This window comes from Chlorocebus sabaeus, unplaced genomic scaffold (assembly GCF_047675955.1).
Source record: "Chlorocebus sabaeus isolate Y175 unplaced genomic scaffold, mChlSab1.0.hap1 unalloc_scaffold_152, whole genome shotgun sequence".
In the NCBI taxonomy this organism is placed as follows: Eukaryota; Metazoa; Chordata; class Mammalia; order Primates; family Cercopithecidae; genus Chlorocebus; species Chlorocebus sabaeus.
This window is the reverse complement of record NW_027327324.1, coordinates 159,653-184,483: the sequence shown is the minus strand read 5'-3', so window position 1 is coordinate 184,483 and position 24,831 is coordinate 159,653. Positions and strand designations below refer to the sequence as shown.

At 52.1% G+C, this 24,831-nt stretch overlaps 1 protein-coding gene and 1 long non-coding RNA gene across 13 annotated transcripts in view; one reads left to right on the top strand and one right to left on the bottom strand.

Annotated features, from left to right (window-relative positions):
- The window catches only part of LOC140711092 (SH3 domain and tetratricopeptide repeat-containing protein 1-like), a 47,403-nt gene extending 41,818 nt beyond the window's left edge, over positions 1 to 5,585 (top strand). For all 12 annotated transcript variants that reach the window (XM_073014016.1, XM_073014012.1, XM_073014010.1 and 9 more), the window contains 2 exons: positions 487 to 609; positions 5,188 to 5,585. In XM_073014016.1, the coding sequence (XP_072870117.1) occupies positions 487 to 609; positions 5,188 to 5,541 (477 nt within the window). In that variant the 3' untranslated portion in view covers positions 5,542 to 5,585. The remainder of the gene's footprint in view (positions 1 to 486; positions 610 to 5,187) is intronic.
- LOC140711102 (uncharacterized) lies at positions 2,835 to 23,747 on the bottom strand. The gene is made up of 2 exons (XR_012092243.1): positions 23,207 to 23,747; positions 2,835 to 23,007 (listed from the first exon to the last, which is right to left on the bottom strand). It is a non-coding gene; the product is annotated as an uncharacterized lncRNA (long non-coding RNA).
- Between the last annotated feature and the right edge of the window lie 1,084 nt (positions 23,748 to 24,831).

Sequence of the window (24,831 nt, the reverse complement as noted above, 5' to 3'; positions counted from 1 at the left end):
CTGGTACAAATTGTGAAGCCCAGGAGCCTGGTGAAGCTTTCATTATTGAGCACCTGCTGTATACCTCCTTGAGCTGAGGAGAGGGATCAAGAGCTCATGGCCAAGAGGGGACCAGGCCCACCCACAAACACTGAAACACTGCTGATGTGGCAGGGATGTGACAACGCAGAAAGGAGACAGGGGCTGGGCTCCCAGCAATTTAGGGGCCACGGAGACTGGTTTGAGTGCAGGGGGAGTAGGCTAGGGCTACCCCTGGTGGTAGGATTCACAGGTGTCGGGCTCCTGGGCTGCAGCTGCTCAGTCACCTCCTGGCACTCAGGTGCATCAGTTCATTGTCCTCATGCCAGTGGTGGGGGCAGCCTCCATGCACAGGGTCTGAAAAATGCTCAGGTGTACCTGTAGTGTGTGGGAGAAAAGAGGCTGGCAAAGGTGCGCGTAGCCACGTTGCTAGGTGTGGGTCTGGAGCGAACTTCTGTCTCCTTTCAGGTGGCACAGAATGTGGACGTGCACACAGGCGACCCCAACCTGGGGCTGGAGCTGTTGGAGGCAGTTGGAGACATCTTCTTCAATGGGCCCTGGGAGCAGGAGGAAGGCATGTCCTTCTACCGAGTGAGCTGGCCTGTGGGCTGATGTGGGTGGGCCTCAGTGGGGCACCTGGTGGTCTGAGGCATATGACCATGCCGCTGCCCGGGAAAAACGCTCGGAGCCTGGACGTGACAATTGCTCTACCCTTGTACCTGATGACCTCAAGCAACCATGAGTGGGAAGTCCTGTCCCCATCTTCCAGATGAGGAAACTGAGGCTCAGAGAGGCACAGGGACATGTCAAAGGACACACAGCATATCAGTGGGAGGCCCAGGTCTGCATGTACCCCGAAGTGGGACGACTTCTCCTTTCCTCTGAGCTCACAGTGTGGCTCAGCCCTGGGCACAGATCAGTGTGGTGTTTCTAGAGCAGAGAGGAGGTTGGCTCCCCCCAGTCAGACCCCCAGTGCTCAGGTGGGAGAGGCTGGTTTGAGGCTGTCGGGAGTAGCTGGATGGGCCTCAGGTGACTCTTCAGCCCCCAACTTGGGTGTCTGAACTATGTGTTATCCCACAGCACAGAGCTGTGTCGAGGTGCAGGAGTAGCTGGGGTGTGGGAAGCTCCAAGCACATGTTTGAGCTCTGACGAGGACTCTGCGCAAGGTGGGTGCTGTGGGAAACCTGACCCCACCTGCCTGTGTGGTAGGACCAGGCCCTGCCCCTGGCAGTGACTACGGACAACCGCAGGGTGGAGCCGCAGCTACAGCTGTGCAGCAAGCTGGTGGCACTCCTGGTCACAATGGAGAAGCCACAGGAGGGCTTGGAGGTTGCCCACATGGTCCTAGCACTCAGCATCACTCTGGGTACGTCCCCTGAGCCCCCACCCTGCCAGGACCCACACTTTGCCAGAGCCCAGCCTCTGGGTCTGCAGGCCAGGAGCTGAAACAGCTGCTGGATTTTCCTGGTCTCCTGTCCAGGCAGGCAGATCTGCCCAACTGGCTTCCCCGTCCGGCTGTGAGGAACAGCCCGAGGTCTCTCACGCAGTGCAGAGTTCCCTGCCTGACTGAGCTCTGCTTCCTCTGCCTGTTCCCGCTGCTGACCACAAGGGCCGCCCAGTGTGCCCTCTGCCTTCTAGACATGCCAGGCATCTCGTTGGTCCCTGTATGTGCCAGGCTGAGTGGCATATTCCCTTTGTCTTGTGCCTTTCCCACCGTCATCAACCACACGGCTCTCTGGCTGATAAAATCCCAGTTCCCCTTCCAGCAGTCTGCCCCTTAAGGCCGGGCATCCCCTGGTGCTGTGCCAGGGTCGTCTGTCCCCCTCCAGAGACAGCGAACCCTAGGCAGGCCACATGTGCCAGTGCCTTGTGTCCTGTGGACCAGTACACAGTAGGTGTGCAGCTGACTTCCCAAGGTAGGGGGATCTGATCGTGACACACCCAGGAGGAGTCAGATGTCACATCTGTGGGTTGCCTGCAGCTGGGGTACCCGGGAGCACCTGAACTGCATGGGCTCCCCTGGTTAAAACCAGTGAGCAGAGGCAGGTGGCTATGTGTAGACACAGAGCTGGGCCATCCAGGTCCGACTTTGCCAAAGCCTCACAGTAGACAGGGGCAGGCCTTATTAATTCTGCTTTCCAGACGGGAAAGTGAGTCTGGGAACCCAGAAGGGAATGGCCAGAGCTGCCCAGGTGACCACAGGTGCCTGGAGGCAAGCCACGAGTGCTGCCTGGGGTCTGTATACCTGCTCCTGAGGGGCCTGTGCCCTGCCTGCCCCAGGGAGCCACGTCCTCACACCTGCCCCTTTGGCCTGCACCCCAGGGGACCGGCTGAATGAGCGCGTGGCCTGCCACCGGCTGGGCCATGACAAGCTGGCGGAGCACTTCTACCTCAAGACCCTGTAGCTCTGCAACTTGCCACTGGGGTTCGACGAGGAGACCCTCTACTACGTGAAGGTGTACCTGATGCTCCGTGACATCATCTTCTATGACCTGAAGGTGGGAGGGAGGGGCAGGGCTCGGGGTGTTCCCAGTCCCCTTGGAGTGGGATCTCCACCCAGACCCGAGGCCTGGGTTCCAGCCTTCCTTAGAAATGGCCCAGTGGCCGCCCTGGAGCTCTATGCCCGGCTGGAGGAGCCAGCAAGGTTAGCAGATACAATTCAGCTCCCAAGATGGCCAGGCCCCACCCTCAGGAACTCAGTCTCAGCCAGGGAGGCTGACACATGAGTGGGCAATGGTGGCCTCTGGGTTAAGAAGGAGGATTGTAGTCAGGGAGGCCCTCCTGGAGGAGGTGACATCAAAGCTGAGTCTTGACAGTCAAGTGTCAAGGTGCATTTAACAAAGAAAATAGGGTCGGGAGAAGGACATTTCGGAGGACAGCATCATCCTCACATTGAATCCACGTTGCAAGATCCAACCCAAATCCTGGCACCTCCTCTAGGAAGCCTGCGCAGGGTGCCAGCCTGCACGGAGCAACTCCTTCCTGGAGTCCCGAGACACCTTGAATCTTCACATCACCCAGGAAGGGTGGGGTGGGACCAGTATCTTACCATTGGGTTCACAAACAGGGAAACCCCAGCTCAGGGCAGGTGCAGTGGGGCGGGGCCCCAGCCAGCCAGGCTGAGGCCTTGCTGGGTCGGGTGTGTCTGGAGGGGACGTGCTGTGCTCTGTCTGCCCCAGCCTTGCAGGGCTGGAGAGCTGGGACTGGCAGACTCAGACCTGGGGTGTCTCTACCCCTCTGCCCAGCAGGCACCGCCCTTCCTTAGCATCACACCGGCACCGCGTCAGTACTCGTTATGGGCTGAGGGGCCAGGGCACTCCAGTCCAGGGGCCGAGATCTTGGAGGCCTTAGAACAACTTGAGGAGCGGGGCAGCCCTAAGACCCTGCCCTGTATCCCCCACTGCAGGCCTACAGCGGCCCGATATGCCTCAGCCCAGTGCTGGTGACACCTGGTGGTCAGATGTGGTCCCTGTGGCCTCCCAAGTCCCAGCCAGACATGGAGGTGCCAGGTGTCAGGCCTAGGGGGACGCTGCTCACTGCTCAGGGGCTTGCCTGGGACCCAGGGGGACGGGCCTCCCAGAAGAGGCCTTTCTCTCTCTTGGTCAAGCCTGCCGCCCACTCCGCCTGTCCAGGAGAAAGGAAAGCGCCAAGTAGTACCTGAGAGGCCAAAGTCCATGGTTGGGGTCGGGGGACAGTGGCCTCCTTCACCTCCTTCCCATGCACAGCCCTCTGGGCCTCATCGTGAGTATGCTGTCAGCGCAGGCCAGCTTCCCACAGGGAGGCCCCCTTGGAATTCCCCAAGGGCGGCTGTCTTTCCAAGGCTACACCCTCCTCCTTGTATAGGAGGCTCTGGACCCAGGGCCCAGAGGAGTGGGAGAAAAAGCCGGGCTGGATGGGACCTGGAAGGTTGGCAGAGAAGCAGGGGTAAATGGGCATCTTTGCCAACTGCCTCTAAAATGGTGTCCCCTTTAGTCTACACATGAGAGTGAGCCCTGGAATAGGGTGGATTAGGTGTGTCCTGGCTCAGCCTGCCACTCAGTAGCTGCTGTACACACTACAGGCAGATGAAAATGCACACAGGCACAGGCACACACAGGTGCGCGCACACACACAGGGACACGTACACACAGGCACATGTAGAGACATATGCTTTGGCTGGCTCCTTCCTGTTTAGTTGGGAAGTCCCCACCCCTTCAGGAAGCCTTTGCCTTTCACCCCTGGCTGAGTCTGGGACCTCCTGGGCTTCCCTCTGCCACAGCCCGGACCACCCTGTGTGGTCAGTGTTCACTCCCAAGGCCCTCAGACTGGGAGCAAGGACGTTAGGCTCAGCCACGCACCCAGCACAGAGTCCAGTGTTCGGCTGGGCTGGGGGCATTGGATGAGCAGTGGCGGTGACTTGGGGCCTTCTCACGCCCCTGCTCTGTGTGTGGGGTGGGACAGTGAGGGAATGGACTGCTGCATCTTGGACTTTGTCATTGGGAGCCATCTTGAGATGGTAAAGAGGGACAGGCCAGGCATGGGTCTTAGAGAGGTCCCTTAGGTGACCCCCATGTGGAGGAGGAGCCTGGGGAGAAGCCGGGTGGGGGATGGGAGGGTCAAGGAGGAGGTCTGGGAGACGGCATCCCATCCCAGCGATGGTGAGTTTGAGCCAAAGATGCATTGACAATGAGAGTGGATGTCTGGGGAGTCACACTCCGTCAATATTTCAGGGAACATTGCCAGAGTGGACACCTGTGAGATGGTTTTCTGCCTGGCCCCTGGAGGGCCTGGAAATGGTCAGCATGGACAGGGGCCAGAAGGGAGCCTGGGTCACTCAACACTGTGCCCCTGCTGTGGCTTGGAGCCACGGGTCCTGCATGGAACTCTCAGAGCAGGCACGATCTGCCCTGACCTCAGCCCATGGGGAAAGCAGCCACTGCCTGCAGAGAGGGTGGCACTGGGGCAGGAGGCTTGGGGTGAGTGGGGTGTAGGGACAGTCAGGAAGGCTTCCAGGGGTATCAGGGTCGTCCCCACCTCCTGCAGCTGAGACCACAGCAGTGTCACAGGCTTCAGGGTTCATGGGGTGAGCCAGCATTGGCTGGACATGTGGAATGACCTGGAGACAGGAATGGCCTCTGGGAAGATGGGCTCCGAGTCCCCCTTTTGCTGAGCATGGCCTGTCCCCTTCAGAACCCATTTGATGCAGCCGGGTACTACCAGCTGGCACTGGCAGCTGCCGTGGACCTGGGCAACAAGAAGGCACAGCTGAAGATCTATACGCGGCTGGCCACCATCTCCCACAACTTCCTCCTGGACCGCGAGAAGTCGCTCTTCTTCTACCAGAAGGCCAGGACCTTTGCCACCGAGCTCAACGTCCACAGGGTCAACCTACCTCCTCTGCCACACTGCGGGTGGGCCCCTTGGTTGACCCCAGCCACCCTCGCTGAGGACAGCATCCAAGGGAGTGGGTATTGTGCAAGGAGGATGGTCTCCTGCCTCTCCTGGTGTCTCCCATGGCTCATTTTCTGGGAAATGGAGGAATGAAAGCAGGGTTCATATAGCAATAAATTTTTTTTTGCAATAACATACCGAAGTCCCCAGGGCATCCTTCCCTGTGTGCTTCCTGGGCTGGGTCTAGGGGCCAGCTCCTTCCCTTGTGGCAGCCCTCTGATCTTGGGGATGAGAAGGACCCTGAGTCCAACAGACCTGGGCCAGGTCACCATGAGCCTCGGTTTCCTCGGCGGCCAGAGGGGAGATGGTGGTGGAACTCCCTGGGCAGCTCCCTGCTCTCCCTGCTCAGAGCTTTTACTGCAGGTCTCGTACTGCCCTTGCCTTTAACCTTCAGGCCACTATGCCCAAATGTGGGGGCTCCATTGAAGAAATAGAGGCACAGAGAGGTTAGGTGTCTGGCCCACCGTCACACAGCAGGTAGGGGTGGAAACGAAGAGCCCAGTACACTGACCACCACACCACCCTGCCAGCCTGCAGCGAGGAAGGTGTCCCCCATTAGGACCCAAGGTCAGCTCCTGGAGCTCTCTTGTGGTGTCAGGAGAGCCACAGGCCAGTGAGGGTGGCGACGGGGATCCCTCACTTAGTCTCCTCTGCTCCCAGACTTGGTTGGGCCGAGCCTGGCCAGTCCCACCTCTGGCCACTGGTCAGCCCTGCGGGAAGTGAGATGCAGGGATTTCCACCTGTGTAGACGCTGCTACCCAGTATTGAAAGCCTTATCTGGGCTGACCCCAGCCATCCCCACATGCCCCTCCCCTTCTGGCCCCCGGACCTCATCCCAGAGCCAGGAATCCCAGGTTTTCCTTCTTGGAATCTCTTGGCCCCAGGGAATACAGTTCACACGGTCTATTTGCCAGTTTACACAAGAAAACAGAGGTTCAGAGACTATGGGTGTCCCACGTGATTCTCACGTACACTGCACTCTCCCAGGCCCCTCTTTTAAACACTTCAAATGAGGTGACTTTCACATCGCATGCAACTATTTCAACGCGAATAATGTGGTGGCATTTGTGCATTCACAGTCCTGTGCAACCACTCACGCCATCTAGTTTCAAAATGTATTCATCTCCCCAGAAGAAACCTCCCATCCTCACTAAGCAGTTACCCCTCCTTGGGATCCCCCAAGCCCCTCGTTTAATGGAAGGGGAAACTGAGGCCCCGAGAGAGACTTGCCAGTGGGCGGAGCTCTGATAATAAGGAATCAGGCACCCATCTGCTGGTTCAATCCTGGGTTGGTTTTCCACCCAGCAGAGGTGACAGAGCCAGGAGGTTCTGGGACCCCATGCTTGCAGCCAGAGCCCTACCCTGAGCCTCCCCAGCAGGGGGCAGCAGAGAGCTTTCCAGAACCGGCCGCGGGGCTGGTGGGAAGCAGCGGGTCAGAGCTGCTGACAAACCTCACGAAGACCCCAGATCGCTGTCTCTGTGGGTTGGGTTTGGGAATTGGAGAGGAGGCCGCATGATTGGAAACTTGAAGACAGCACGGCCTGGCTGGAGCAGCCGGAAGCGCCGTCACGTTGAGTGAGGACACAGACCTCCTGCCCGCTGGGCCGGGCCTGCAGCCATTCTTCTCGGGGTGGGGCCCGTAGGTCCGGGTTGCTCTTGGTCCCCGACCTGCCTCAGAGTCCGGGGGGCTTTGGAACTCTGCCTCCCCATCTCCACCCACCCTGGCTGGTGCCATGAGGGGCCTGGATCCTGGGATCCTGTTCCTCTTGGGCAGAAGAGACTGGGGGACCAGAGGAGATGATGGGTCTTCAAGCCCCACATTCAAACCCCAGCCCACCACTGACAGTCTGGGGGTCGGGATGAGGGAGTTGATGTCTCTGAGCCCCAGTTTTGTCACCACTAAAATGAGGCCGACATACTGGTGCAGAGTGCCAGCCCCCGGGCTAACAGAGACCTGTTTCCTACTGGCAATACCTCTTACTCCTAGGAACAGCTCCAACAACCACACACTAGGGAACACTCAACCCAGGCCAACTTGTCAGAGGCACGTGAACCAGAGCGACTCCATCTTGAATGGGGGCTGGGTAAAGGGAGGCTGAGACCTGCTGGGTCGCATTCCCAGGAGGCTAGGCATTCTTAGTCACAGGATGAGATAGGAGGTCGGCACAAGATACAGGTCATAAAGACCTTGCTGATAAAGCACGTTGCAGTAAAGTCCGCCAAAGCTCACCAAACCCAAGATGGCCACGAGAGTGACCTCTGATTCTCCTCACGGCTCATTATATGCTAATTATAATGCATTAGCTGCTATAAGACACTCCCACCAGCGCTGCGACAGTTTACAGATGCCATGGCAACATCTGGAGGTTACCCTACGTGGTCTCAGAAGGGAGGGCATAAATTCTCAGTTCTGCGAATTGCCCACCCCTTTCCTGGAACACTCATGAATAGTCCAACCCTTGTTTAGCGTATGATCAAGAAATAACCATGAAAATGGGCAACCAGCAGCCTTTGGGGCCACTCTGCCTATGGAGCAGCCATTCTTTTTTTCTTTCTTTTCTTTGAGATGGAGTCCCGCTCTATTGGCTGAACTGGAATGCAGTGGCGTGATCTTGGCTCACTACAACCTCCACCTCCTGGGTTCAAGTGATTCTCCTGCCTCAGCCTTCCTAGTAGCTGGGATTACAGGCACCTGCCACCACGCCCAGTTAATGTTTTGTATTTTAGTGGCGACAGGGTTTTGCCATGTTGGAACAGGCTGGTCTCGAACTTCTCACCTCAGGTGATCCACCTGCCTCGGCATCCCAAAGTTATAGGATTACAGGAGTGAGCCACTACGCCTGGCCAGAGTAGCCATTCTTCTATTCCTTTTCTTTCCTAATAAACTTGCTTTCACTTTATGGACTCGCCCGGAATTCTTTCTTACGTGAGATCCAAGAAACCTCTCTTGGGGTCTGGATCGGAACTGCTTTCCAGTAACAAACTTGCTTAACCTCTCAGACCCTTCGTCTCTTCATCTGTAACCAAAGACAAAGCCTCCCCCGAGGTTCCAAAAGTGTGGAGAGAATGCATGGGAAATGAGGGGCACAGATTTGGTGTGCAGAACCAATATCACAGACTGGGTGTCAAGCCACTGTCGTACTGGAAATAATATCATGCTCTCCCCCACAAGTTATGAGGAACAATATCCCAGAGGGGTGTGTACCTTCTCCAGTAGTGGGACTAGTATCATCATCTCTTCCTTTAGATGACAGGAACGAAGTCACAGGGTGGGTGTACACCCCGTGTGTTTTTGGAAGCAATGTCATTCTCTCCTAGGTTTTACGATTCACATCACAGGAGGTGTGTACACCCCTTGTTATATTGGATGGAGTCTCATCCTCTTTCAACCTGTATCTTTAGAACAATATCCCATAGGGGTTGTATATCTCTTCAATATTGGTAGTAATACCATCTTCTTTCCTGGATATAAGAAACAGTATCACAGGAGGGGGGTACACCCCTTGCAATGTTGGTAGTAATATCCTCTCTCCGCTGTGGTTATTAAGAACAAAATCCCAGGGTGGCTGTACGGTTCTTACGTTATTGGGAGTCATATCATCCATTCACCCCCCGGATATCAGGAACCATATCACAGTAGAGGTGTCCACCCCCTTCGATATTGTCAGCCATGTCATCCTCTTCCCGCCTGGATATTAGGAAAGATACCCCGGGGTTGGGGGCGGTGTAAACCCACTGCGATATCGAAAGTAAAATCAGCCTCTTTCCCGCTGAATATTAGGAACTATATCACAGGTGTGTGTGCACCTTCTGGGATATTGGGAGTACTATCAGCCTCCACCCCACTGCATATCAGGAACAACATACAGGGGGCAGGGTGGTTACACCCCCGGTGATATTGAGAGCAATATTCTTGTCTCATCCCTGTACATTAGAAACTACAGCACAGGGGTCTGTACACCTTCAGCGATATTGGGATTCATGTTATCCTCTCCCCCACTGAATGTCAAAAATGATATCACAGAAGGGTGTACACCCCCTGCGATATGGCCAGTAACATCATTGTCTCTACCTTTGGATACTAGGAACAACATCAGAGAGGGTGTGCACACTCCCCTGCAATATTGGGCATAATGTTATCCTCTCTTCCCCTGGATATTAGAAACGATATCCATGGAGGTGGGAGGTTGAGTACATTAAGAACAACATCACGGGGTGGGTTTACTCCCCCTGCGATATTGGGTGTAGTATCATCCTCTCTTGCCTAGGATATTAAGAATAATATCACAGGAAGGGTGCACAGCCACAGTCCCTGTGTTATTGGAAGTAATAGTGTCTTCTCCCACTCTAGATATAAGGAACAATATCCCAGGGTTTGTGTACATCCCTTGCGATATTGGGCATATTGTCATCGTCACCCAACGTGGATATTGGGTGCAGTGTCTCAAGGGGGTGTATACCTCCTTTGATATTGGGAGTAATATCATCCCCTCCCCACAGGATCGTAGACTAAATATCGAAGGGGTTTTATAACTCGCGCGATTTGGGCAGTAATACCATCCTATCCCCACCTGGATGTTAGGAACTATATCACAGGCGGATGTACACTTCTTGGCCTATTGGGAGTCTTATCATCCTCTCCCATCTTGGATATTATGAAAAATATTACAAACGAGGTGTACACCCGCTGAGATATTGAGAGTAATATTATGCTCTCCTCTTCGGGATATTAGGAACAATGTCGCAGGAGGTGTGTGCAACCCCTGCGATATTGGGAGTAATATCATTCTCTCCCCTTGAATATAAGAAACAATATCACAGGAGGATGTACCCCTCCTGTGATACTGGGAGTCATACCATGTTGTTCGGAACAATAGCATAGTGGGTGTGTAAAACCCCTGCGATATTGCCATTAGTATTATCTTCTCCATCCCAGGATATACAGAACAACATCACAAGGTGATGTACACCCCTGTGATATGAGGGGTAATATCTTCCTCTCCCCGGCTGGATGTGAGGGAAAATATCACAGTGGAGGTCCAGGTCCCTTGCGATATTGGGAGTAATATCATCCTCTCGTACCCTGGATAGAAGGAACAAGATGATCGAAAGGATGTACACACACTGCGGTAGTTTCAATAATATCATCTTCTATCCCTTGGTTATTAGGAAAAACATCATAGAGGAATGTACACTTTCTGCGATATTGGGAGGAATATCATCTTCTACCCACCGCATATGAGGAACAAGTCTATTATTAATATTAATAAATATAATACAAATTAATGTTAATCATCGAGATTAATAATGACAATAAAGATACTAAATATTAATACTGATTAAAAATATTAACGATGAGTATTAATATTAACACTATTAATAAAATAAAGATATCAACAATTAATCTTAAATCAATACTGAGTGATGCTGGCAAAAAACGATAATATTAAAAATTAGTAACATTAATAAATGATATAATTATTAAACGGTAATTTGACATCATCTATTTAAAATAATTATCCATATTAATGGTAAAATTTTAATTGATAGTATTACTGATAATTATTACAATCGATTCTTGACGTTTAATAATTAATTATATCACTGTTCCCTGAGCAATACACTGAAGGTGTACACCCGTCTGTGAAAGAGTTCATTATTTCCAGAGGGGGAGACGATATTACTCACAATATCTTAAACAGGCTATGAGTCCACCATGGCTCCCAATAGCCAAGGAGGGGAGAGGGGATGGCTATTGGACCCCACCTCGCGGGGCCTCTACCTGTGCCTCAGCTCCCACCCCGGCACCCTCCAATCTGTTCACACAGACTGGAGACCCATCTATAAAAAACATAAATCTGATCCAGTCATTCAAAACCCTTTGCTCACTTCAAGTACACGTCAAGCCTTTCTCGAGAATCCCTGCTTCGCCTGGTTCTGACACCAGGTCCCACTGTAGCTCCAGCCACCCCAGGTCCTCCTGGGGCCTCTGGATACGCTGGCCGCCGTGTGCGTCACATTCAGGCACAGTGGTGGGCGGGAGAGCGACCCCCAAAGGAATCCCGGTCCCAATCCCTGCAACCTGGGACTGTTCCCTCATGCGGTGATAAAGGTGAATTCTGATGACTACCCAGGTGGGCCCTAAGTGCCACGACCTGCATCGGCAGATGAGGGGTGCAGAGGCTGAAGGCCCTGGAGCAGGATGCTGCACACCCACATGGGAGGAGGCGGCGCCAGGGAACAAGGCGTGCAAGGCCCGCAGCTCTGGGCACCTGAATGGGCCACGAGGGACTCTCCTGGAGCAAACACTCCGGTCTCAGTCCATGGCTCCTGCCCTCCAGAGCTGTGGGAGAGGGAGTATTATTTTCCAGCCCCAGGTGTATGGTCAGGGTCACAGCGGCCACGGGACACACACAGGCACCTTCCTCAGCTCTGACCCAGAGGGAAATGCCATTTCCTCAGGAAAACACCGCCTGGTTTCTAGGACCGCAAAGTTCCCTCTGTCATGGGCTCTCGGGGCACCTCATGTTCTCTCTTCATAGAAATCACCCCGGTGTCTCTCCCTGCAGTTACCTCGTGGTTATTTGACTTGCAGTCCTCACTAGGCTGCAAATTCCATGAGGGCAGGAACGGTGGGCTGGGCTCACACCACTGCACCATCAGCAGGACCCGGCCGAGCCCAAACAGCAGGCGCTCAAGAAATACTTGTCACTGAATGACATAAGCACAGTATTCCCCAGCCAGTCGTCTGTCCATCCGTCTGTCCAGGTCAAGGGCTGATCCTGCAGGATTCCCTAACCGGCCTCCATGGGACTCAGCCAAGAGTAAAAGCATGAAGTGGGGGTGTGGACTTGAGACTGGGAGCCATATGAGAGTCTGTGCACGAAAGTTTAACACCCACTGGGAAATGTTCACTTGAGTGCCTCGGATGAAATTTAAAAGCGCACTTTGTTGAATAAACACAGGCTTGATTAAACCATTCCAACCTATACTTCGTTTGACAGATTCTTTTTCTCCCAAAATAATTGGTTGATGTATTCAAAACTGAACACGGGCTCTAGTTAGCGGGCCACTTTGCATTGTGTAGAAGCCGAGGTGGGGAGAGAAACAGGCAATGGGAAGAATTCCTGTCTTTGTGCTTAGGAAGGACAGAGGACAGAAGCCCGTCAAGGGTCCAAAGAGCCCACAACTGCCTTCTTGAAGGGCCAGTGCAGAATTCTGAGGGTGTCACTGTTCCACCTGTACCGGCTCTCTCTCTAATTGCGATCTAAGACTTAAGATGCCATAAGGCTTTAAGACTTGCCCTTGGTGTTAGAGAATCCTGGGCATGGGAAGGAAAATGTGGGTGGGGCGTCAGGACCCCCAGAGGCACAAAGCCTCATGGGTTATTTTTCCAACTGAATCTCCCCCGCAGCCCACCCTGAGGTGGGGAATTACTGTCACTCATTCAAAGAATGACATCAACCACTTAATGGCAAAAGAATTCCGCAGGCAAAACAGCTCTCCCAAGAGGCTGATTTGTGCCCGAGAGTGTCTGAGTTCTGCTCCCGCCAGGTTGCTGCTGTGGGTGCGTGGAACAGCGCAGCCCTGACACCTGAGCCACGCCCCCGACCGTGTGCTCCTCTCATTGTAAACGCAGTGAAAGCTGGGATGGAAGAACCCGCCTTTGCTGGAGCTTAGATACAGCTTTCCTGAACTCTCTCCTCATTACCTAGATGGCATCTGAAGCCTGAATTAGCCTCTAAAAATAGCAAGTCACTCCAGCCGTGCCTCAGGCAATTAGTCAAAGTAGCACTGACAAGAAAAAAGCCGATCCCAAGCGTGGCCCTGTGTGGACAGCAGCTGTGAGCCGCACTCGTCAGGCAGAGCCTGTGACCTCAGCCATTCTTGCCACACAATGGGATGTGCCTGGCAGACACAACCCCCTGCAAGGGCACACACACGATCCTGCTAGGAAATTCCCTAAGGAGTCCCATGGGAGCGAGAGCCCAGGCTACAGTTCAAACATCACCGGCACGTTGCTCCGTGGGTGTAAAGAACTATAAATTGGTGGTGAAAGATAAGGTGGCGTTTGCTACAGCGTTAAGGTAGAAAAAAGCCACTGACTTCTCTGTGAGAACCACTTTGCTCTGTGAATCTGCAGGGAGGCCAGTTTTCCCATGACTGCTATCCCTCACGGCAGCCGAGCCTCTACTGAAGTCGGTGGCCAGACAGGGCAGGGGGTGGGGGTCCCGTCCCTGCTACAGCAAGGGACCCGCAGCAAAGCACAGCCGCTGGCCGGGGTTGTGCTGCGCCACGTGTGGGGTGCGAGGGTGGAAGCATGTGTGGACATCTACAAGGTGCTAAAGGAGAGCTAAGCCAGCGATGGCCCGAACCTAACGGCATTCAATGAACAGGGGACAAGCACGGGGCCCAAGAAAGTCCAGGGAACGAGCCTGGGCCAGCCTCTGCAAGGCCAGCACAGCACCAGGGAACACGACAAGGAGAAGCCCAGGAGAGAGATGGCCCTCAGCTCAAGTAGGAGGCACAGGAGGCTGAACCCGGAACAGAACTGCTGTTTTCCGAGGTTCTGTGCCAAGCTGAACTAAGGAGTCTCCAACAGGGCTGGGAGTTTTCACCGCAAACTCCGGAGGTGGTTTGGACGTGAAGATCTAAGGTAAAGGACAGCGGCTGCTCTTCAGAAGGCACAAGGCGGACAAGCCACTGATGTGACCCTACTTGCCAAGGTGGCCACCGTCCCGTCTGCAGCTGAGTGAGGACCCTCTCCGCAGCAAAGGCCTGTGAAACTCCCACAGGTCCTCATGTCCAGCTCATGACCATAGAGGTGGGTCAGCTTATCAGGGACCTGAGGGGCTACCATGTGGCTGTCAGCACCACGCCCATCACCAGCAGGATCCACTCCTCCCATAGCACATGTTGGTGAAGCTGCCTGCCCAGGAGGACTTGATTGCAGCTCTCTCAAGAACCTCTCATCTCACCAGGAAGGCTGTGGTTCCAGGCAGCGGCCCCCAGTGGACACGGCTGTGTCCCAGAGCTCTTACGTACCACGCACTCAAACCCCTTCCTGCAGGCTCCCACAGCTGGCCCTGCAGCCTCGCTAGTCAATGCAGGCAGGAGAGGCAGGCTCCAGAGAAATGGTGCTCACCGCTCCCCTAGTCTAGGTGGGATAGAAACATGACCCCTAGAACTGAATATATCATCTCACTTTTAGTCAGTAAAGACAGATTCTCCCTAAGGCAGAGAAGCTAAAAAATTTACCCTGTTCTGGCCAGTGTGATCGACATAAAGTCAAGCTAATAAAGAGTGGGGGTGGGTGGAGAAGAGTAATAATAAATCTGGCTCATTCTTAGCACAGAAAAAACAAATTGCTAAAATAAATGAAAGAAAGCAATGGGAGGAAACTGGGTTCTCTTACCTGGACAACAGCATTCAGGCCAGTGTCAGCGCCCAGGCTTATTTCTGTGCCCGGGACATTGTTGCTAATCGTGGCCGGCACCACACACAGGTGGATGCAAAGCTCCTGGTGGCGGCCTCACGCCTCGGCCATGTCGCACGCGCTCTCGTAAGCCTGAAGCAGCAGGGCCAAGCAGTTAGCGGGGGGTGCTGGGTGCTCACCTGCCAGCCCCAGGGCCTGCGCTGAGGTCCAGGAAGGGACAGAAGGGGCCTGAATCACCAGCGGAAGCCGGTTCATGCGGGTCAAGGGGCCGAGGGGAGCTCTGGAGGCCGTGCGGTAGCAGGACAGGCCTCAGCGACACAGGGGACTGCCTGGGCACAGCCCAGGTCCTCGTGAAAGGGGAGGCCTGCAGGCAGCACAGCAGGGTGGGGGTGAGGCAGGCAGCAGAGCAGGTTGCAGGCAGTGGCGAGTTAGTCACGAGCGGGACAGCTCAGCTCTCGGCATCTCATCGTGGGTAAGGGAGGCCGGGGCGGTCAGCAGGTTTAAAGGCAAAGCCATTCCTGTAGCTTCCTGCAGGCAGGCCACGATCAGTGGAATGGGCACACAGCTGTAAGAACCACACCAAGTGACAGCCTTCATCGTGCAGAGGCAGCCTCCACGCTCAGGCAGGGAAGGAGGCAGGCAGCTGGATTACCGGCGGGCCACACTCAGCCCCACGCCACATCTCTGCTCACCGGCAGGAAGCCGCACACAAAGCCACACAGGTGAGCAAGAGCCCGAGTTGCTGCTCTGGGGTTCCACTGGGAAATGGGCTCTGGTGTCAGAAAGGGGAGCGGTTCTGGAGCCCATGTGCACCGGGGTTTCCCAGACTCCACCTCAAGGTGTTAACCAAGGTAACAGCAGGACAGGTCTACACGCTCACTGTTCCCACCTCCAAGCGGCCCCACACAGCAAGGTATTTTTGTCATCCACTTGGCGGCAAAACCAACTGTGTATGGACTTGGACGTGTCCCTCTTCCTGTGAATATCCCCACATCTGCTGCAGAAATGCTACTGCTGGGACGCAGGGCGGGGCCCACATCGCCCCAGGAGAGTTGGACAGTGAGCGACCCAGGCTCTGCAGCCCTGGTGCAACCCAAAGCATCCCAAGGCCAGGAGTCCGTGTGGGCCGAGGGCTTCCGACAGTGGGTAGAGATTTGTGGCAGATGAGTTCACAGAGTGGTGGGTAGGAGGGTAAGGTGGGTGGGTCAGTGCTGGGCGACCACGAGGTGAGCTGTGAGCAGGGTCCCCCACGCCCCATGGCATGGCCTCCACGTCCACCCAGGCCCAGCACATGCCCAGCTCTTGGGCTGCTCTGTACAGGCTCTGCCTTGCAGGCTCTGGCCATGGCAGTTTGTGCAGGACTTCAATCCAAATGCCAGCCTGCTTGCCAGCCAGAAACACTTATCTGGAGATACTCGTTGGCCTGGTACCCAGGATGTGGCCCCGTCAGCACCATCACGTGGGGGGCTCCTTATGCTTTTCAGACAGGTGATGTCACTCCTTTACTGTGGAATGCCCTAGCTCAGGACTGACCAAGACTGGCTGCGGGGAGCTGGTTGCTTCTCCAAGAAGCCCTCACTGGAAGCCAGAGGGTGTGTGTAACCTGGTGCCTGAGGCACACAAGAGGGCAGGTGGGGGAGGTCTCGGCTCCTTAACTCCACATTGAAATCTGTGGGAATGGACCCATTGCTGCAAATCCTCTCTCCCCTCCTTCCCTATCGCTCCTCTTCTCCTTCCTTCAGTCTCCAAAAAAGGGGAGGGAAGCTTCAAGACGGGGGAGACCCTGCCCAGAAAAGCATAAAACTCTCAAGACCGAACACAGCCGGGCCCCTGGGTACGTGGGGTGGGGGGGGCCACTATGACAAGGAATTACTCTCAATGCTGTGGTCACCGCCACCTTCGCGACACCTGACGGCAGCGTGGCACCCACCTACTGTGTTTCTGATGTGACCTGATCAAGCTTACAGGACAGAGTAATGCACCAGCCAGCGCTAGGGAATGAAAGGAGTCCAACCGAAACTCCCTGCAGCCATATCCTGAGAATGTGTAGCACCTGCTCTGAGGTATTTCATTCATTCTGTTCTGCCCAGAAGACCCACTCACCAGCACTGCATAGATTCTGAGGGGCTGTGGCGTCAGCTAAGCATCAATGCTGGCAAGAAGGAAATCACGAGTGAGGATGAGGACACACGTGTCCAAAGAAAATGACGACTTCACCGTATCAGATCCGCCCAGGGCTTCTGAAGCACAACACGGCCACGTCCTGAGCCAGACTCCTACTATGGAGCCAGCCCTGTGCTTGGAGGGACTTTCCACAGTGTCCCTTGTCTCCAGCACCAGAAGCTGGGAGCATCCCTTCTCCCAGTTCTAACCAGAAACCTCCCTGGACGGTGCAAACATCCCCTGGGGCACAATCATCCCAATGAGAATCACCGAATTTACTGAACAACTGGAGCCATCCACAGACCCCAAACATAAATGCTGCCCAGGACCAGGCCATGAGTCATGGGGCACAGAGGGTGTGGCCGGACAGGGAAGAGACGCTCACTCCCACACATCCTCAGCCTCCGACGGCTGCAGGACAGTGGCTGGAGCGACCCGGAGCCATCCACATCAAGTCGCCTCACACCCTCATATCCTGAGTTCGTCACCAGCTCCTGTTCTGTGGCCAGACGAGCCCAGTTCAGACCCAAATCCAAACCTTCTCAGGCTTCATCCTGTTTGGCCGTCAGTAAACAGGACTCTGGAGAACACAGCTGCCATGTTCACATCTCCGTCCCTCTCCCTTCAGGCGTCCACAGAGGGACCCTCAGCAGCTTTTTCATCCCTGTCCCGGCTCCTGAGCAGCTGCTGCATTTGCCAGGGTGACCTCGATCGGCCGGCGTCACTCACCCATCACGAGACTAGAAGCACAGCACTCCCAAGACAGCCTCATTCCTCGGAGCTCAGGATCAGAAGTGCAATGAGGACACACACATACCCTTACCAAGGTGACTGTGCCTGGCCAACGGAAGCCTCAACTAACTACACGCTCCAGTTCTTTCTCTATTGTAATCAGTTAACTTCAGGCCCAGCGCGGTAGCTCATCCATGTAACCCCCATGCTTTGAGAGGCCAAGACAAGGGGACTGCTTGAGCCCAGAAGTTTCAGACCAGCCTGGGCAACACAGGGAGACCACGTTTCTGTAGAAATAAAAAAAATTATTTTATTTCTACAGAATTAAAATTTTGTAATTCTACAAAATTATTCTATTTCTACAGGCATGCACATGTAGTCCCAACTACTCAGGAGGCTGAGGTGGGAGGATCGCTTAAGCCTAGGAAGTGGAGGCTGCAGTGAATCGTGATTGCATCACTTCATTCCAGCCTCGGAAACAGAGTGAGGACCTGTCTCAAAAAAAAAAAAAAAAAAAAAAAAGAAAAACAAAACAAAAAAAAAAGAAAGAAAATGAAATTGTTTAACCTAGCTTTGAGTAACTCGAATGAATGAAAAACTGAATTTAAAACAATCACGTAATAAATCACACAGTCCCTCCAAGGGAAGTCAAAGCGGGTGGAACTGATCATTTGTGGGGTGTTTGCCTCACGTATTTCGGTTTTCAAATTTTGACCCTACACATTTGTTACATATTTACAAACTGAAAAACAACAAATAGAAAGTTATTTATAGCAGAGGACCCTGGAATTAAAGAGAGATTTTTTTCAAGCCTGGAAGTGTACATCACATACCACAAGGACCTCTACTTTGTGTGGAAACTTGAAAATAAAAAAGTCACAGGGAGCGCAACACCAGCTTTGTCCCACATCTTTCAGATGCTCAACTAACTGCAGTGATTGCTCTCAAATTCACCCATTCTCTCTGGGTAAGATTCAATTAGGTAACAATTAGGAGAAAAAAAAAAGAAGCTTCAATCCCTCCCATTGCACACCCAACTTTCACAGACCCAAAAATCCAGCTAAAGCTGGAGAAAGAGCAGCGAAAGCCATGCTGGAATCCCCTCTTTGAAACAAGACACTCATGTCCATGTTCCCAGCGTGAAGGTCAGCCCAGAGCCGGGCCGGCCCCGCAGCAGCAAAGCCGTGACACCCATCACCAGGAGAACAGAAGCAACGTCTAGGTCAGAGATTAGTGACTGCCAAAAATAAGGTGAAAGTTGCCCCCAAAGCCAGTGAACACGGGAAAACCTGGGCAGATTTCCTTCGCAAAGAAAGTGAAGAGAGTTTAAGACGCTCAGAAAAGCAAGAAACGAGTGCTAAACGTTACTTACTACAGGTGCTGTATGTTAAATGCTTTTTTTATACTTATTTCTATGGCTAGAAATAAGTTTCATGCCAAGGGTTTACAAAAAAAAAAAAGGCAAAGAAAAACTGAAAAATATTCGTGAGAACTAAGTTGGACAAGAAAAATTAAAACTTGAGAATTAGCGAAAAATTTTAGACATTAAAATTTAAAAAAAAAATGAAATGCTTCCTGCATTAGGTACGGATCTTCAGACTCCCACGTGAATAGCTGGGAATGGTGGCACGTGCCTGTGGTCCCAGGTACTCAGGAGGCTGAGGTGGGAGGATCACCTGAGTCCAGGAGGTCGAAGCTGCAGTGAGCCGAGATCACAACACTGCACTCAAGCCTGGGTGACAGAGTAAGACCTTGTCTCACAAAGAAACAAAACAAAACAAAACGAAACAAAAAAACCAGAAGAATATATTTCTATGTTTTATTATTGTCTCTTGGCAAAATACTCAACTAGCCCCAATATTGCCTTAGATGTAATTTAACATCCCCGGTTTACACAGGGGAAAATGAGGTCAACAGCCAAGACCGAAGAAATAACAAATGCAATGGTGCGTTCAGGACAATGACTACAATTATAAAATATTCAGTTCAATTTCTACCCTCAGCATCAAGGCAGGGGTTCATCATAATGGGTATTGGAGGTTTAAAGAAAATTTAGGCTCAGCATTTACAAAAAAAAAAGCAGATTTTAATGCTGGTGCAATCACAGGAGACTGCGGCCCAGCCCTCCTCAGCACTGCAGGTACTCACGGGCACTCCCGGGGTATTGGCCATGCTACGTCCCCGCTGGTGGCCACACAGAAGAAGAGGCGGTAAAAGTTTTTGAGAATGAGATAAAAAATGCTCAGAGTCTAAAAACATTTTCTAGCGGAGGAGGAATAACGAGAAGCTCTCATTCATGGTATTTGTAAAAGGCTGTTTCTAGCGCACTGGTAGATAAAAAGGGCCGGGGCCCTCGGGTTGGCGTCAGCCGGCGCCCGTCTGTTGAGGCACACACGGACTTACGTCGGTGATAGCGTTCAGGGCTGTGTCTGCCCCGATGCTGAAATCGGAACCTGGCACATTGTTGGACACAGTAGCGGGAACCATGATCGTGGGCACACAGAACTACTCGTATTTCTCCCGGGTGGCTGACAGTTCCAGGAGTCCCATCTAAATTGACCCAGTATCTGCAATGCTGGCTGCTCAGAGGCCATGGTGTGGAAGGGCCAGGTCATCGCTTAGTCATACGGGGCACAAGCATGTCACTTGCCACTCCTGTCTTTCTATTTCATCAAACCCTATTTTCTCCTGAATATTGATCATAGCAAAGTCATTAGCCTTCGAAACATCAACTTGCTTTGTTCAAGAAGTTGAAACACACGTAAGTCTTTCTCGCCATGCTCAACACACACGACTGGCCATTTCCAAAGTCAGTGTTATTGGAACAAAAGCCTTGACCTGCCCCGTGAACGTTCACGCTGAGCACACTGTCGCGAGGCTGCTTGGCCAGCCAACAGGGGCAGGAGAGAACCGCAGGTGCGGTGTGGGGGGCCCTGCAAAGGCGCCTCACTCCCTCAATCAAGGGCGGTGCCTCCTGCCAAGCCAGAGGCTTCCTCCAAGGGGAAGCGGCGTTTTCAGCTGCCACCGCACCGACTTCAGACGGCTCAGCCAATGGGGCAACAGATTCAACAGAGTTCCATGTTGTTAAAGGAAAACTTCTGTTACCAGACAACCTTAATATCAGATTCAACGTAAAATAACCAACAAGGTTGTTTCCAAGCCAACATGCTAGTAGTGCCTTATCCTTCAATGCTGCTTAAACACGGAGAAGTATGAGGAAAAAAGAGCATGGCACTTACTTCTTAAAAAATAACACCTCTTCCAGGTTCATCTTACCCATATCAGAAAGACTTAGAACTGTAGATTTCCTACAGGAACCTGGAGTGGGGGTGGATCCCCACGCTGACCCAGCCTCCCCACAGGTCAGTCAACCCCCATCACGGGGTTCACACCTCTCCAGGCCCCGTCATCTCAACAAGAAAACGTGGCATCTCTGAGCTCTCTTCGCAGGGAGCACCCGAACGGGAGCTAGAGAGAAACACAGACACATCCACCACTGCTTTAAAATCCTGAAATGCAATACATATTTAAGGACTTCATTAGTAGCTTTTTAAAACAGTAAGAACAGAGTGAGCCTGGTTTTAACCTCTCTGCCACAATAACACCGTGTACATCTGTCTTTTACTGTGTGTTCCTTCTCCAGCAGCTGCTGCCTAGCTGGCCGACTGCAGAAGAAGGGCCTCGGGTACTCCGGGGGGAGGCCCTCGGTAAAAGCGTGAGCGCCACGATCACGTCTCAGGACGCCGCACACGTTAGGGTTGCCCACAGCCCGCCGTTCCCAATGCCTAGAGGGCACTGAATGGACCTCCTGCTCTTTGTAAATGTCAACTCTCCTAAGCTACATTGCCTTAAAAATTTTTAACTGTAGTCCACACACACTTCTTTGTTTCTGTCTTGTTTTTATCCTAGAGGCATATTATTACGGAAAATTAAGTTTGTAAGGTTGAAGGGTTTTCTGAAAGTCTCCTTCTAATCCTGGAAGGAAAAAAAATTGGGCCAGATGTGGTGCTCACACCTGTCATCCCAGCAGTTTGGGAGGCTGAGGCGGGCAGATCGCTTCAGTCCAGGAGCTCAAGACCAGCCTGGAAAACATGGCAAAACGCTGTCTCTACTAAAAATACAAAAAATACAAGAAAAAAAAAAATTAGCTGGGCGTGGTGACATGTGTCTATTCCCAGCTACTCAGGAAGCTGAGGTGGGAGGATACCTGAGCTCAGGAGGGGAAGGCTGCAGTCAGCCAAGATTTGCGTCACTGCACTCCAGCTTGGGCGACAGAGTGAGACCCTGTCTCAAAAAAACGAAAAGTAAAAACAACTGTATAAATCAGTACAGAAGGGAATTGGCTGGGCACGATGGCGCACGCCTGTAATCCCAGCACTTCGGGAGGTTGGGGTGGGCAGATCACCTGAGGTCAGGAGTTTGAGACCAGCTTGGCCAATATGGCAAAACCCCATCTCTAATAAAAGTATAAAAATTAGCCGGGCATGGTGGTGGGTGCCTGTAATCCTAGCTACTCAGGAGGCTGAGACAGGGGAATCACTTCAACCCGGGAAGTAGAAGTTGCAGTGGGCCAAGATTGTGCCACTGCACTCCAGCCTGGGCAACAAGAGCAAGAGTTTACTTGAAAAAAAATTTAAATTTAAATTTTAAAAAAAGGAGCTAATTTTTATTTAAGGGAAGGAAGAAGGACATTCAGTATTTGTACATCTCACGCACACATCTGCAGTGGTGCCCTGAAATATTCAAGATACACATTCCTACAAATAGAGCTTAAAACTACTCACCAAGTTACATGCTGAAAGCACATGCATTGTAAGAATGCTGCATTCGATTTTTTAAGCATCTGTATGCAATATTTTAGCATACTGGCAGTTTTCTCTTCAGGCGCTGTATGCCAAAATTATTCCATGTTTAGTCATTCATTTTAGAATTTATGACTTGCTTTAGACAAAAAAATGTATTTAAACATAAGATACTAAATTAATGACTTAGGGGAAAAATTACTACATTAACTTGGAAGTTAAACTTTGCAAACTGAATTTGTTGGACCTCATGTAAGCTAGATGATCAGTGTTTTAAATTGTTGTGTGTTTCCCTCGAGGATGGAAGTCTCCTCTTTTCTCTCATCCACTGTGTACGCCGCTGCAGCCCACGCCTGTCCTCCACCAACCACAGTGCGGCCTGCAATTCACTCTGTACCACGCCTTCCACACCTTACCTGAAAGTCACTAAGTATAACCAAGAAGGAAATGAAAAGCAGATAAATGACCTCCGCCCCCACATCCAGCATGCAAATGTGAAACATTCATCAAAGTAAAACCAAAAACCCATGTCAGCTCATGATTGTAACTGGTAGAATTATGTGCATGGCAATTTTAAAAGTCTAGTTAAGCAAAAACCTAATTGAAAGTCTCAAGAAATACAAACTTTATACAAAAAGACATCGGCAAACATTGACAGTGAGGAGAGGACTTCGCTCTGCATCCAGTCTGTCCTGGAAGCCACGGCCAAATGCCAGACTGTATAGATCCGAAAAGCAGAAAAAAACAAGTATTGAAATGTGTACAGTCTCAGCAATGTACAAATTTGACGTAGGATGCTCAGAAACCTTGAATTTCCAATCAGAAAACAGGAACATGAGCAAGTTCCCCAGCAGTGCCCACCTTCTGCTTACGGCGCGTGTAACAGGAACGCTGGCCACCTCCGGGGGGAGAGGCTTCCTGGTCACACTCGCTCTGGGAGCCGCACAACTGGCCCCGACACAAACAACTGGCTAATACTGAAGAACCACCCACTCCCTGGGCTTCGCTCACTCTTGGCGGGAGAGCGTGTTTACAGAATACATTATCGACTGAGTCCTCGTGCAATGCGTCAAACTTGTTGAAGGCAGGGCAACCCCATTCCTGGCCCAATTAAGTGAACTGAGCAGAGCAAGGTTCACAATTAAGTGAACTGAGCAGAGCAAGGTTCAGAACTGTCCTGAGTGAGGACAGCACTCAGTCACGACAGCAGTGGCCAGTGTTCGCAGGGCGCTGGTTTCGTGCCGGGAACAGTTCCAAGCGTCGTCTTTCTGTCCGTAGAATGTGCACTGCAACCCTGTGGGGCCGTTTGCAACACCCACCAGAGTTCTGAGACAACCAAGTCCAAGCTGTCTGTAGGCCTTGCCGCGTGGCCGTCCACGTCCTCTGCAAACCAGACCTCACTGCAGGGACCGCGGGTTCCACGGCTGCCTTGAGGCACATGCTCCCTCCGCCACGTCTTCCTGGTCCCTGGCACCAACCCTCACGACCACTGCTGCCAACACTTTGTTTTCTCATGGCACCTGAGGGGCCTGTTCTTTCTGCCCTTGCTCGCTCCCTGCGTCCAACTTGGAGGGTGCCCCGCATCAACGCCAACGCTCATGTAATCACCACCCCTTCCATGGGGCTTGATGCCTAGGAGTCTCTATATCAGAATGTCACATTGCTGTGCTTGTTGGAGAATTTCTTCCCAGCGTGGAAGTGAAGGATATAAAATTCTAGGTGCCTGCAATTACCTCATTTCCACTGCTAAGCAATTTCAGTAGTAGCACAAAACAAAAAAGCTTTTTTTTAAACTTCTTTTTTGCAAGCTAAATACAATTTAATTTCTACATTCACGTTCTCATCAGCTCCCACCTGATGAGCAGGCAAACAGTAATTTTCAAAGAAACAAATTGTTCCATAATTTTAACACTTAGCATTATCACTATGAAGTAAGAATTATCCCAAAAATACATGATGATCTTGTTCTCACATTCAACAATAGATTGTCACACAGTGAAATAGCACTTAATGCAAAGGACTGTTTCTTTTCAGGTTTCTGATCTAGAAAAAAAAAAGATTTCTGGCAAAGAGATAAACCTTAATTATGTAGCTATCCAAAATGCCTCTGAGAAAAATAATATCATCCAATTAGTACTTTAAAGTGTTACAAATGCAGCTGAGGTTTTTTAGTAATTTGTCCATAATTATCAAAAGAATCTTTAAAAATCTTAATACTGAAAGAATAACCATAAATGGATATAAAACGTA